This window comes from Phyllostomus discolor, chromosome 2 (genome assembly GCF_004126475.2).
Source record: "Phyllostomus discolor isolate MPI-MPIP mPhyDis1 chromosome 2, mPhyDis1.pri.v3, whole genome shotgun sequence".
NCBI lineage: Eukaryota > Metazoa > Chordata > Mammalia > Chiroptera > Phyllostomidae > Phyllostomus > Phyllostomus discolor.
In genome coordinates this window covers 40,157,873-40,171,267 of record NC_040904.2, presented here as the reverse complement: position 1 = coordinate 40,171,267, position 13,395 = coordinate 40,157,873, and the positions used below count along the sequence as shown (strand labels likewise).

At 39.6% G+C, this 13,395-nt stretch overlaps 1 protein-coding gene across 1 annotated transcript in view; it reads left to right on the top strand.

Moving 5' to 3' along the window:
• ZMAT3 (zinc finger matrin-type 3) overlaps window positions 1-13,395 on the top strand; it is a 59,578-nt gene that overhangs the window by 38,695 nt on the left and 7,488 nt on the right. Inside the window, 3 exon segments of the mRNA XM_028504435.2 lie at window positions 8,610-8,729; window positions 11,040-11,206; window positions 11,327-11,427. Of these exon segments, the coding sequence (XP_028360236.1) occupies window positions 8,610-8,729; window positions 11,040-11,206; window positions 11,327-11,427 (388 nt within the window).

The following is a 13,395-nucleotide window of genomic DNA, read 5'->3' as shown; positions in this document are numbered from 1 at the left end:
TTTCTTTTTATGCCCAAGTAGCATTCCATTGTGTTAATGCAATTTTTCTTTGCTTTTTATACTCCTGTAATTTTTGAAGAGCTGTTTTATAGAATGTCCCAATTTGGGTTTCCTTATGATTAAATTCATGTTATGGGTTTTGTTTTGTTTTGTTTGTTTTTGCAAGAATGCCAAAGACATGATATTGTGTCCTTTCCAATGCATCATATTGGGAGGGACATATGTGCATTTTGTATAACTGGTGCTGTTGACTTTGATCACCAGGTATGGGGGTGTCTGCCAAGATACCCTTTATAAAGGTAACCATTTTTTTTGTCTTGTACTTAATAAATATCATATGGGAAGATACTTTGAGACCATGTGTGGATATTTTATTTCTCATCATGTTTTACTCAATGATTTTGGCATTCATTGATGATTCTTTTCTGCAGGGAATACTTCTGTGGTGTTTGCCACATGGTGATTTTTTTCCTGTTTAATCATGCTTTGTACATGTATTAGTTGGAATTTTAAGAACTTCCCCTTTCTCCTATTTATCTACCTTTCTAATTATTTATTTATATCACTATGGATTCTTATTTTAAGGATATAATTCTTACTATTGTTATTTACCATTTTAATGTTCAAATTGTTCCAAATTTGACCAGTGTGAATTCTTTCAAGGTAGTGCCTGTGTCCTTTTGACATGTCCCCATAATTTTTTGCATACTTCCTTACTTTCTGGCAATATAAATAGCTCAGGGTTTTCTTATACTTCTCTTATGCCAGCCATTTCTTTAAGAAGCCAGGTTTTGTTTGTCGGAGAATGGTGTTTAGAAAACCAAACCCCAGTGCAAGGTGTGGTGCTTGGTACTGGGGTTTTATTGTTTCTGGGGTTTTATTGTTTCTGGATCCTCTCAGCGTCAGAGCTAGTAATATATCTGTGTATATATAAACACACTTATAGTTATCTGTACATATATTAAAAACTGAATTCAGGCTGATACTTCCACTGTCAATATGCCAAGACAATGCTCATTCTAACCTTCCATATTCTGTTAATGTTTAACTATGTTCTTTGATAGTGGGAAACCTGGATTTATCCACAAAACAGTCTCACTCAGCCCTCTCCCTCCCTGCCTCTCTGTCAGTACTCATCAATATCTCTGTGAAAAACAAACCTACTGACTAGATACCTAGTATGCCTTTTCAGTATTTACTTTTGGACAACTTAAGATGATTTTAGACAATTATAGATTAAAATATTAGTTCTGCTTAATTGTTTTGTTTTACTTCTTGAGGAACACCAGTTTTACGTAAGCCATTCCTTATTGTCTTCTATTTCCATTGCTTTCTCTCTGACCCTTTAAAGTTTTTCTTTATATCATTTTTATTTTCTTGATTGTTTCTTAAAAATCTTCTGTGCCTGTTATCATTATACATTTTCATTTGTGCCTATTCTCCTTTGGCACTTGTATTTACTCCTTATGTTTGACATAATTCTCTTTTGTTTCCCTGAGTCTAATTATTCTATTTCTCACCATGTTTTGACTATTTTTCTTTGTACATTTTAAATTCCTGATTCACAGTGATTTTTAATATCCCCAAATTCTTGTTTGAATATATTTAGTTCAATTTGGAACCTTTTCTAAATGATTTCCTTCTACTTCATGTTGGTTTTTGGGCAGGGGGCAGGGGGCTCATTTGCTGACATGTGTTGATTGTTTGGTAGTAATTATGTATAGACTCGATTCATCTCATCTGTTCATTTTGCGGATTTGGGGTAGCTTGTGAGATCCTTACTTCATTGGAAGCCTCTTCTATCACTGCAGCAAAGTTCAGTTCTTTAATCATTTTTCCTTTTTGGTGTTCAGGGGAAGGTTTATAGGTCCTCTGATTTTTGTTGTTTGTACTTTTTGTCTTGCAGGATGCTAGCTTTCCTATTTTGTTTCTTTTTCCCCTTCACCTCCCAGGATGACTCTTTCCTTTTTGCCTGTTTTTCCTCCAGACCACCACTTTGATGATAGGCACTTTAGATCACTTGTACATTCAAGCTCCTCCTTCCCAGCAGTCGGTGACTGGGCCTCGCTTTTACAAGCTTAGAGGTCTTAACGTTTCCTGGTGTAGTTATAAACCAACTTTAGGTGTTCTGGTAGCTCCCTCTTTTCTCTTTCTTATAGTTATTGTGTTGTTACTTGCCATGCAGGCTCATGGCAGGAACATGAGTGATGGCTCACTGAGATTTGATGTTTTTTCTTTCTTTCTTTTTTTTACCTATACTTATTATGAAGTCTGGACATTCTGTGGTGTCTGGTTGTGTGGAAGGTATGATTTGTGTGTAGTTTTATTTTTCTTGTCATTCTGTATTTTTGTAGAGGATATGTGGGGAGATGCAAATCTAGGTAGCTGCCACCCAACTATCTGGAAGCTCTTTGGCAAGTTTTTAACTCTCTGAGTTTAGTTTTCTCATATGTAAAATGGGAATGATAATTATGCCTAATTGATAGAAATTTCATGAAGGTTAAATGAGATAATATTTATGAATTGTTTAGAACAGTGTCAGTCACATAAGTGCTCAGAAAATTTTAGTTGCCATTCTTATCACTATGTTGGGTATGCAACATCGACTTGAACAGTACTGTGGATACTGCTTTGAAAATAAGATACTGATAGTATCTAAAGGTGACCCCTCCCTTAGTACTGTGTATCTCATCTTCTTCTGCCTTTTCATGGACTGTGCTCCTGTAGCCATGCTAGCTTCTGCATCATCTGTTCTGTTCTTTTTTTTTTTTTTCTGACTTCCTCTTGTTGTCATGCAAATAGGCTAAATAAAGCCCATCTTTAAAAAAAATCTTTCACCTGACTGATGTAACTTAGTGGGTTGGGCATCATCCTGCAAACCAAAAGGTCGCTGGTTTGATTCCTGGTCAGGATACATGCCTGGGTTGCCAGGTCCCCAGCTGGGGCCATGTGAAGGCCAACTAATCAGTGTTTCTCTTGCACCTCTCTTCTAAAATAAAAAAAAATTTTACTGCTCTATGTTCCCCCCTCTAACTCTATACCCTACTTCCTCTGTTTCTCTGTTCCCTGTCGTAGTGTTATAGAAACAAACAAGGGGTGGGGGGCCTGGGACGATATACTGTTATTGAAAGAAGCCCCCAGGTCCGTTATGTCCGCTGCCCGAGAGAAGACATCTTAATGCCGGAGATTTGTGAAAAGGAAAGGAAATGTTTATTTAATGCTATACAGACTTAAAGTAGTGACCTAATGTCTTCACCAAAATCCCAAAGTCCCTTAAACATCCAAACAGACACAGTCCTTCCTTCCTTCCCCCTTTGCCCAGTCCAGAGTACCGTATCTCAGGAAAGGAAATAGAAGTCCATGGCTCAGGCAGTCCTCTGGTTCTTCCCAGTTAGAACTCCATCTCGACTGGGAGACCTCCCTGGGTTCCCGGCACCCTCAGCTGAGTCACCGGGATTTCTGCTAAAGCAGGTGTGGTTCCCCTTCTAAAGCTGCGGGGTTCCCACTCTGGCAAAGGCAGGGTCTCTCTCCTACAAAGCTGTGGGAGGGGAGTCCCACTCTGCCAAAGCCATGTGCTTTCCCTGCACAATGGCTGCAAGCTGCGGGGGGGGGGGGGGTTGCCACTCTGCCAAAGCTGAGTGGCGGTTCTCTGCTAAAGCCGCGTGGTGATTCTCTCTTGCAGGGCTGCAGGAGTCTTCACTCTGCTTAAGCTGCGTGGTTCTCTCCTCCTCAGGGCTGTGATCCTCTCTGCACTTCCACAGCCACATGGTTCTCCCTCTCAGTGGCTGCCACCTCTCGGTTTAAATCCCCGCGCCAATCTTCCTCTGCAGCCCCATTTCGGACTCCTCCCACACTCGGCTTCACATGCCAGAACTCATATCCTTCCAGTTTTACTGGACTGCCGCCATGAGTCTGGGCAGGTGTGACCCCATGTCCTGGAGCCAATCTTCTCCAAGCTCCCACGCAGGCGCTGTAACTCGGGGGACCTTCCCCCCAGTCCCATCTTGGGGGGGAGGTCCCTTTCCATTCCCCTGGCCTTGAGCATGGCCATAGCTATTTAGCATATCTAAGTGACCAGCCAAAGGGTATAGGTATGTTAAATGACCATGCCATGGATTAACTGTAAAGCTGCCCTGCATGTTCTTGCTCTGTGTGCCCCTTCCCCCAACTCACACCTGTGGGGGAAGGGGTGGAGACATCTAAAATCTGGACACTTTGAGTTCTGGACCCCATTTCAAATGCCTATTTGGGGTCCCCCCTCTTGGCTGCACCCTGTAACAGTAGCAGAATTCTTCTTAAAAGTTGCCTATATTGGTTGTCTCCATTTTCACATCTCTCATTGTCTCCTTAAGCTATTGGTACACCTTTATTCCCCCACTGCTCTACTGAAGTGGTTCTTACTGAAGTTACTCTTGACCTCTATCTTTTCAAATCCAAGCATTAACTTCTGTGTGTTGACCCACAGTAGCATTTGACCTGGTGAACCACTCCATTTTTGGTTATTGTTTTAAATTAAGTCCTTCAAGCATTAAAAAAAAAAAAGGCCTAAAATAATATAATGCACATGTGCATTTGCCATCTATTTAAAGAGTGAAAATTATCAAACCACTTGAAGCCCCTCACCCCAATCCATTCCCAGTTGTATCCTTTCCTAGCTTCAGATGTAGCCATTATGCTAAATTGGTATTTCTTGTTCCTATACTTGTTTGCACTTTTGCCACATATGTGTTTCCTATATAATCTGCAATGGTTTTCTTCATGTTTTTAACCTCCATAGTGAAAAATTATTCTTAAATATCTTCTGCAATTTATTTTTATTCAGCATTTTGTTATGAGATTATTCATGTTGTCATGTGTGACCCTAGAGTGTTTATTTTCTTTCTGTTTTTTACATATTGGCTTTTATTTTTATTTTTTTCACATTTTTTATTGTTGTTAAAGTGCAGTTATCTCCATTTTCCCCCACTACTCCCCCCACCCCAGCCATCCCCACTTCCCACCCTTGATCCTACCCACTTAGTTTTGTCCATGTGTCCTTATATGTGTCTTCCCCTCCCCCGCCTCCCCTTGTCATGTCCTTTCACTGTGTAAATAGTGTTATACCATTATGTGGTAGACGGATACATAATTGTTTCTATTTTCAGTTGTTACAACAGTCCTTCTGGGAATATTCTGATAAATATCCCCTCAGGTGTTTCTGTTTGATAATACCTAGAAGTAGAGTTCCTGGGTTATACTGTATTTAACTAGATTCTTCTTTTGAATCACCTCGTTATAGGCTTCCATGATACTGCACTTGTTTAATTTTCATCTTACTTCATAGGCCAAACAGTTTCATCTCATTTTCTGGATCTTCATCCTCTACTGTACTCTATATTTTAGTGCCTGGGGATTTGTCTTTGGCTGTCTTCTCTGTATTCCCAGCTTCTAACTTCGAATTACACTAAATTATCCCCCAAGCTGATCCCAGGATACTCTTTATCAAATGCAATCCAATCATGTCATTAAATTTCTTAAGACATCCCCTGCTGCCTCGGAAGTCCCCCCAACCCCTGCATATATCTCAACTCCTACCCTTCTCTAAAGGATCCTGAAGACCATCTCTCCAGCAGTCTGGGCCTTTGCTTAAGACTATTCCCTCTGTTCATAGTTTTCTTTCACCTCACCCATTAACTGCCTGGTCAACTTTTTAAAAAGGTGATTTGCTCCCTGGCTGGTGTAGCTCAGTGGATTGAGCTCAGGCTGCGAACCAAAGCATCGCAGGTTTGATTTTCAGTCAGGGCACAGGCCTGGGTTGCAGGCCCTGGCCCCCAGCAACCACACATTGATGTTTCTCTCTTTCTCTCTTTCTCCCTCCCTTCCCTCTCTAAAAGTAAATAAATAAAATCTTTAAAAATTAAAAAAGATGATTTGCATGTCCCCTTTTCAGGAAAGTCATACCTGACACCTTCAGGCAGAAATAAGAAATTCCTTCTCTGTGTTCTAGCAGTTTGTTGACTACATTATGCTTATTGATTCATTTCTCCAACAAATATTTAGTTATTGCCTGCTACATTCTAGAGACTGTTCTAGACATTGGGGCTAGAAGAGTAAACCAGAGAGACAGGGTTCTTATTTTTTAAGGAGCCTACAGTCCAGAGGGTTGGAGAGAGAAAAGAAATAAACAAACATCATTTTTTAGATGTTGTGGTAATGGGATGGAGAGTGTGTGGAGGGGGGGGTGGGGAGAAAGTGGGGATGGGCATGACTTCAGATTGAGTGAGATGCTGTTTGAGTTGAGACCTGGAAGATCAGAAGGTACCAGCCATGTAGCAGTCTGAAAGAAGAACGTCTTAGGCAGCAGGAACAGCGAGTACAAAGGCCCTGGAGCTGGCATGAATTTATCATGTGTGAGGAGCACAGGGAAGGCCAGTGAGTCAGGAGCATCATGAGCTGCAGGAAGGGGCCTGTACAAATAAAATCTGAGACATGGGCAGGGCCAGATCATGTAGGGCTTTACGGGTAAGATTTGTTGATTTTCAGTTGTAGTGGGTAACCGTTGGGGAGATTTTATGTGAGACAGGGACAGATCTGATTTATGTCTGGAGTGATCACTCAGGAGGGTGTGAGAATACAGGCAGAGCCCAGGTAGGATGTGGTTTGCTGCAAGTGGAACATGTTGGTAGCTTGGATTCTGTGGGATTTGTAGTGTCCATAGAAAGAAGTGGAATGACTTAGGATGTATTTTTAAGGTAGGCTGCTAGGACTGGCTGATGGATTAGATGTGTTGGTTTAAGGAGGGATGGAATCAAGAAAAGGACCCGTTGGCTTTTCTTGAGTAACTGCCACATAGATGACTAGTGGTGGTGACAGCAATGAGAAAGTTCTGTGGGGGCGGAACCAAAAATTACCTTTCAGATTATTTTAAGTTGGACATGCCTCTTGAGACTGCCAAGCATGAATGACAGGAAGTGAGTTGGACAGGTGGCTCTGAAGGTCAGGGATTGTCTCTTAGTTTGTCGGGGCTGCTATAACCAATGATTGGAGACCGGGTGCCTTAAACAAGGACCATTTTATTTTCTCATTGTTCTGGAGGCGGGAAGTCTGAGATCATGGTGCAGCTTGGCTGGTTCCAGGGGGGAACTTCTTCCCTACTGCAGACCACTGACATCTTGTACTCTCATGTGGCAGGTAGAGGGTGAGGGGTACCTCTGGCGTGTATTTCATAAGGGACACCTTCAGGGACCTAGTTACCTCTGAAAGGCCTCTGCTCCTAATACCATCACATTAGATTTCAGTATATGATATTGGGCAGGACACAAACATAGAGTTCATAAAAGGGGTGGAGTAGATAGATAGTTTTGAGAGTCAGCAACTTATTGATTATATTTTAAAGCACTGAGACTGGATAAAATAACTGAGAGTTTGAGTGTAGACGGATAGAGAAGAAAGGTGAGAGCAGGGTTCGACATCATAGCATGTGGAGCTTGAGGGGTAGGGATGTCAGAGGGAGTCATAGAAGACAGTAGAGGGAGAGAGTATCAGCTGTGTCATGCTGCTGGAAGTTCGGATATGCTGAAGGCACAGGTATGACGGCCGGATTTTGGCCCCCTGGAGGTCACTGTGACTGGTGAGGACACCTTTAGGGCATTTCAGCGGCCAGAAGGTGGAACTTAGCTCATTACTTTAATTAACTGCATATGTTATCTGTCACCTCTAGAACACATGCGAGTCCTGTTTCTAGGGCTTAGCATATACTAGATGGTGAATAAATGTTTGCCTACACATTTGCTTTTTACGAGGTAGTTTAAAGGATAATATACTTTTTTACCCTCATTTAGAATGCTTTAGATCGCTGACCCTTCCCACCATTTTGTGTCCGTTCAAGGTGTGTAGTCATGTGAATAGTGACTTAAGGGAAACATAATGAGAGAAGCAGATCCATTTTAATAGAGGCCCACGGAGCATCCTGAAGCCATCATGCTGTGGAGAAACAGGGCCTTGCTTTGGACGTGGAAGGCCTGCCTCCAGCTCTGGCCCCACTGCTCGGCCCTGCTGCAAGTGTTGGTGGGCACGTCCCCCACGCTCTCCGGATTGCAGTTTTTCAGCTGTCATATGTGGATAATATTAACGAATTCATCGTACAGGGTTTTTGTGAGCAGCAAATGTATTAATGCACAAAGTAAAATAACTCTGTAAGAGCTGTTTTTGTAAAAATAATTGGTTTATCCATTTTATTTAGATTTATAAAGTAGATTAGAGCACAGTGTCATGAAATTCATATGTAGGCAGTGGGGTATGAATGGCAAGTTTAGGGAGAACAGAGATTGCTGGAAAATGTGATACTTTTCTAGAAGTATATAGGAAATTAATTTCTTTTGGCTTTGTTCTCTTATTCTTTTTCAGATAAATTTAATTATCCTCTTAGGACCAAAGAATAGATTTTTACTTTAAGATCAAGTAATCAAATCTAGCTAGTGGTCTGTTTATCCCAGTGTCGCATATATCTGAAAGAATAAAATGTAGTTAGTGTTGCTTGTGTTTTTTTCTTTTTTTTCTATTTTTTAAGTGAATATATTAACATGATACATTTGTCCCCATGGCGATGACTAATTTCATTTCACTTTTAGGGTAAAAATCATGGTAAGAAACTCAGAAATTACTACGCAGCAAACAGCTGTCCTCCTCCTGCCAGAATGAGCAACGCGGTAGAACCTGTGGCCACTCCAGCTGTTCCTGTCCCTCCGCAGGTGAGGCGTGTGTGTCAGCAGGGAAGCTGCCCTGTGCACAAATGGTCACGGGTGTGATTATCATCCATGTGCCCATCAAGGCACAGTTGGGCAGATATTCCTGAAAGGTCCCACTTGGTGCTTTTAAAACTCCTTGAACTATAGGGCTGGATTTAACGCATGCCAAAATCCACAAACCTTCAGATTCCCATTGGCTTTGGTTGTGATGCATGAAATGATGAAACACTTACTGTTTCACGAGTCTTTCACTATGCATTTCTCAAAATTCTGGCCTAAATGGCCCTCAGTGTCTAGGGCTAAACTAGAATAAAAACTAACCCTGAATAGAACAAGAGATTTCAAAACATTTATATCTTTATTGTAGTTAATGCCATTATTTTATATTTTGCCTTCCATTAAGATCAGTTTCTTGAGATTGCTAACCCTCTCCTTTTTTTTAACTTCTGTGCAGAGAACCTGTATAACTCTCTCTGGTTAAAAGTGGAGTTCCTTTCACTCGTTTGAAAGATAGGGCACGTATTTGAGCAAGATATTTCTGTACTTGAATAGCCTGACATATGGATTCTACTCCTTACCTGCCTTTGAAGTATTATTTGTCCTTAGAACAGCTACAGTGCTCATAGATAATAACTGTAATCGAGTATTTACTATGCCGGGTAGTCTGCTAAGCACTTTTCATGCATTATTTCATTCAGGTCTGGGATTAGGGTCAGGAGAGGGATACACTCCACTGTGCCCACAATATAAGGGGGAAGAAACAAAAAACTCAGTAGTCAAGATAAATATTTAAAATATTCAGAAATTAATATAAACAATTCAACGGTGAACAAAAGGTCAAACTTAAAGACAGGGTAAGTATTATTTTCCTTTTGCCTCAGGCAACAATATGGACACAGTTACTGATCCTGTCTTTATTTAAAATTTTGATATTTTGTTCCTCGTTGATTTTTTTTGGTATTAGGTTTGATGATCTAGTTATTAAACTATTTCATTAAAATATTATTTCTCTTGATTGCTGGCTGTTTTGATGCTCCCTTGAATTTCGTGCTCATAGCCTGCCTTGCCTGGTTCTAGACCTGGGTGCTGACTTCACGTAGTACTTGCAGTAACTTAGAAGTACTAACCTTATTACTCGAAGTGTATTCCGTGACCAGCAACATTCATCTCACCTGGAAGTTTATTAGAAGTTCCGGCAAGCTCAATACAGTACCTTGTCCACGGCATTACATGTGGTGGGGCAGGAATTGTTTTTAATCTTAGACCTCTACTCATAATCACCATGGTATAAATTTTATTTTTCTAAATGTTAGTTTCCAGTACTTAAGGTATGGATAGAAATACCAGCTATTCCTCCATCCGCAAGAATTTGTGGGGGTAAGTGAGATATGTTAAACACAGAATAAGAGGACAGGAAAAATTACTGGGATGATCTTCAGGCAGTGTAGTTTGTCACAGGACTGATTCCTGAAGGCTGCCTAGAACTAGGTGGCTGCTCCCCGTTGGGGACTGTTTTCAGCCAGCTCCACCCTTCTGGGCAAACAGCCTTAGCCTTCTTTCACAGCATAGCCCTTTGTGATTTTTGAAGACAGCTATCCTGTCTCCAGAAATCTTCCCTTCGGGGTGAAAGAAACAGTGCTATTTCTTTCCGCTGGTCCTGATATGATATGCCCTCAGACTCTCATATATTTTATTCTCCTCCAGACAAAATCTAGTTTGTTGTTTTTGTTAACCCAAAACATTTTGAGTGGATACTATCTTTGGGCGCAATGTTAGTTTCCCTTAACTTGTTGTTTCCCAGCCTGAATGTAACTGTCTGGATCTGCTGGTTATTTCCCCATTATATTGTATTATAATTATATTATTATAAAGTAATTATAATATAGTGTATAATTACAATTATATCTGTAGCTAGTTTGTGGACTCTTTGAGTAGAGGCTCATTTTTTTAAATATATGTCTGTACACAGCTTCTGTATTAAGTAGCAAGCCTTATTAACAGTAAATGTTCAGTAAATGCTTGTAAATGCTTGTTGGTGGATTCTGGGCTGACTTTACTTTTTCTGACAGTGTGATTCTAGGCTTTATTTACACTGTCCTATATCTTCCATGCTGGGTTTTTAAGTTGTTGTTGTTGTTGTTTTTAATTTCTTCATTGGAGATAACAGTGAGCCATTTGTTATTTTGGCACACTGGTTATTGTCCTGCAAAACCATGATTAAGTCACAAAGTGCCTTAGAAGGAACTTTGAAGAAAAGAAGGGAATAAGCTCCAGGTGTTTTTTTAACCTTGTTTCTTGCATCTCTGTTGTCAGATGGGCTCCTTTAAGCCAGGAGGCAGAGTGATCCTGGCCACAGAGAACGATTACTGCAAGCTCTGCGATGCCTCCTTCAGTTCTCCTGCGGTGGCTCAGGCTCACTATCAAGGGAAGAATCACGCCAAGAGGCTGCGGCTGGCGGAAGCTCAGAGTAACTCATTCTCGTAGGTATTGCCTTTTTTTCTGAGGCCAAAGTGTTGTGTGAGACTGACTGTCTGTAGAGAGAAAGAGTTGAAATGGATCCTGGTTTAGACGTCTCACTCTTTTAAATTTCTTTTCTCCAGGGAATCCTCAGAGGCAGGTCAGCGGCGGACCCGGAAAGAAGGGAATGAATATAAAATGATGCCTAATAGGAGAAATATGTACACGGTACAGAATAATTCAGGTATCCACTGGATTTCTACATACCTTGGCTACATTCTAGAAGTGGTCTCCTTTATTTTTATTTCTTTTAATGGTCATAGATAACCCTGAGAATTTGGGGTAAGCTGTTGTTTTGTTTGAATTGGTCTAGTGGCTTTTCAAGCTGGTGTTTACTTCAGGTTTCATTTATTTATTTATTTTTTATTAGTATATTATTTATTTGCTTTTAAACTAGAGTTTTTATGTTTTAAGATCTTTTATCATAGTTCCTTTATATTTCTTCTGGTATTTGCCAGCTGAGAAATATAACATTAATTATAAAAATGCACTATTTGGTTTGAAGTCACACCATGCTAATTCCATATTTATTGGGAAAAAACATTGTGGCAGTGGTGTTAAACCAGGGTAGTGAACTAGAAGGGGAGTTTTTGTGAAATACATATGCCTGAACCAGGACTTAGAGATTTTCAGTCAGTAAATTTGGAGTAGGACCCAGATGCACATGTGTTTTGAAAATGCTTCCCCAGTGATTCTGATACACACCTTCAGGTCAACTAGCTTATAGGAATGTTTCCTGCCTTTTCTGATTATCTTCAGGATGGAAAATAGGACTGCGTAGCCCCTCATCCTCTTACCCCATCCCCCAATGTGGACACATACCAGCACAGGTCATTCATGTGAACAATAAAACAAAAAACAGCCCTGGCTGGTGTGGCTCAGTGGATTGAGTGCTGCCCTGTGAACCAAAGGGTCACTGGTTCGATTCCCAGTCAGGGCACATGCCTGGGTTGCAGACCAGGTATCCAGTGGGGGGACACATGAGAGGCAACCACACATTGATTTTTCTCCCCTGCTCTTTCTCCCTCCATTCCCCTCTCTCTAAAAATAAATAAATCTAAAAAAAAAGGTAATTGGAAAGGTAAGAGTAGCATAGAAAATAGGGACACATAGAAACAGTAATGTTATGTAATTAATAAAAGCCTGAACATATATTGGTAATTACAACAAATATAAATCTACTAAATTCCCACTTAAAAGACAGAGGCTTTAAGAATAGATTTAAAAATGAGCTGAGAGGAAGGAAGCTGAGATAGTTGTATTAATATTAGATAAAATAAACTTTAGGTCAGAAGGCTGTTTAGGCAATATTCTCTGACCAGAGAACAATTAGATGAGATATCAATAACAAAAATATTTTTAAAAAACACACACAAGATTTTCAGCTGTTTGGAAATTTTAAAAGATTTTTAAATAACTCATGGATCAAAGAAGAAATTATATGGTATATTAAAAACTCTTAGAACCGAACAGTAATAAAATTATATTAAATTTATAGGATGTAGTAAAAATAATATTGAGAAAAGCCTGAAATATTTATTCTAGTAGAAAAGAAAAACATGAAATTAATAAACAAATGACCAAACTGAGGTCAATTATATAAAAAGAAAATAAAGTGATCAATAATTCCACCAACATTTATATATATGTCATTCCATCCTTCATATTGCTTCTTTAAAATAGAATTGTGATAATATTTTGTGATATTTCTGTTCCACTTAATAGCATATTACAATCACATTTTCATGGAATTAATAGTGTTTTTATTATTTTTAGTGACTGCATGGTTTTCCATTATAGTCTTTAACATAATTTTTCAAGTTGTAGTTTTGGAACTTTCCTTTCTCTAACCCCTCCCAGAAAAACCTTTTTATAAATGCTGATGAAATAAATGCCCTTGTTGATAAATCTTTATGCAAGCATTCTTAATATTTTTCTTAGGATAATTCTTAGAAATAGCATTTTTGGATTAAAGAGTTAGGATAATTGTAAATCTTCATATAATGCTGGGAAATTAAATCATTTTAAAACAGTATTTACATTTTAGAGACATTGTCATTTAGAGTTTGGGTTTGGCTCTATGGTAATCTTTGTGACAATAGTTGGAAGAATCATACTAGTTTTTAGATTGAACCTTTATAAAATTGTAATT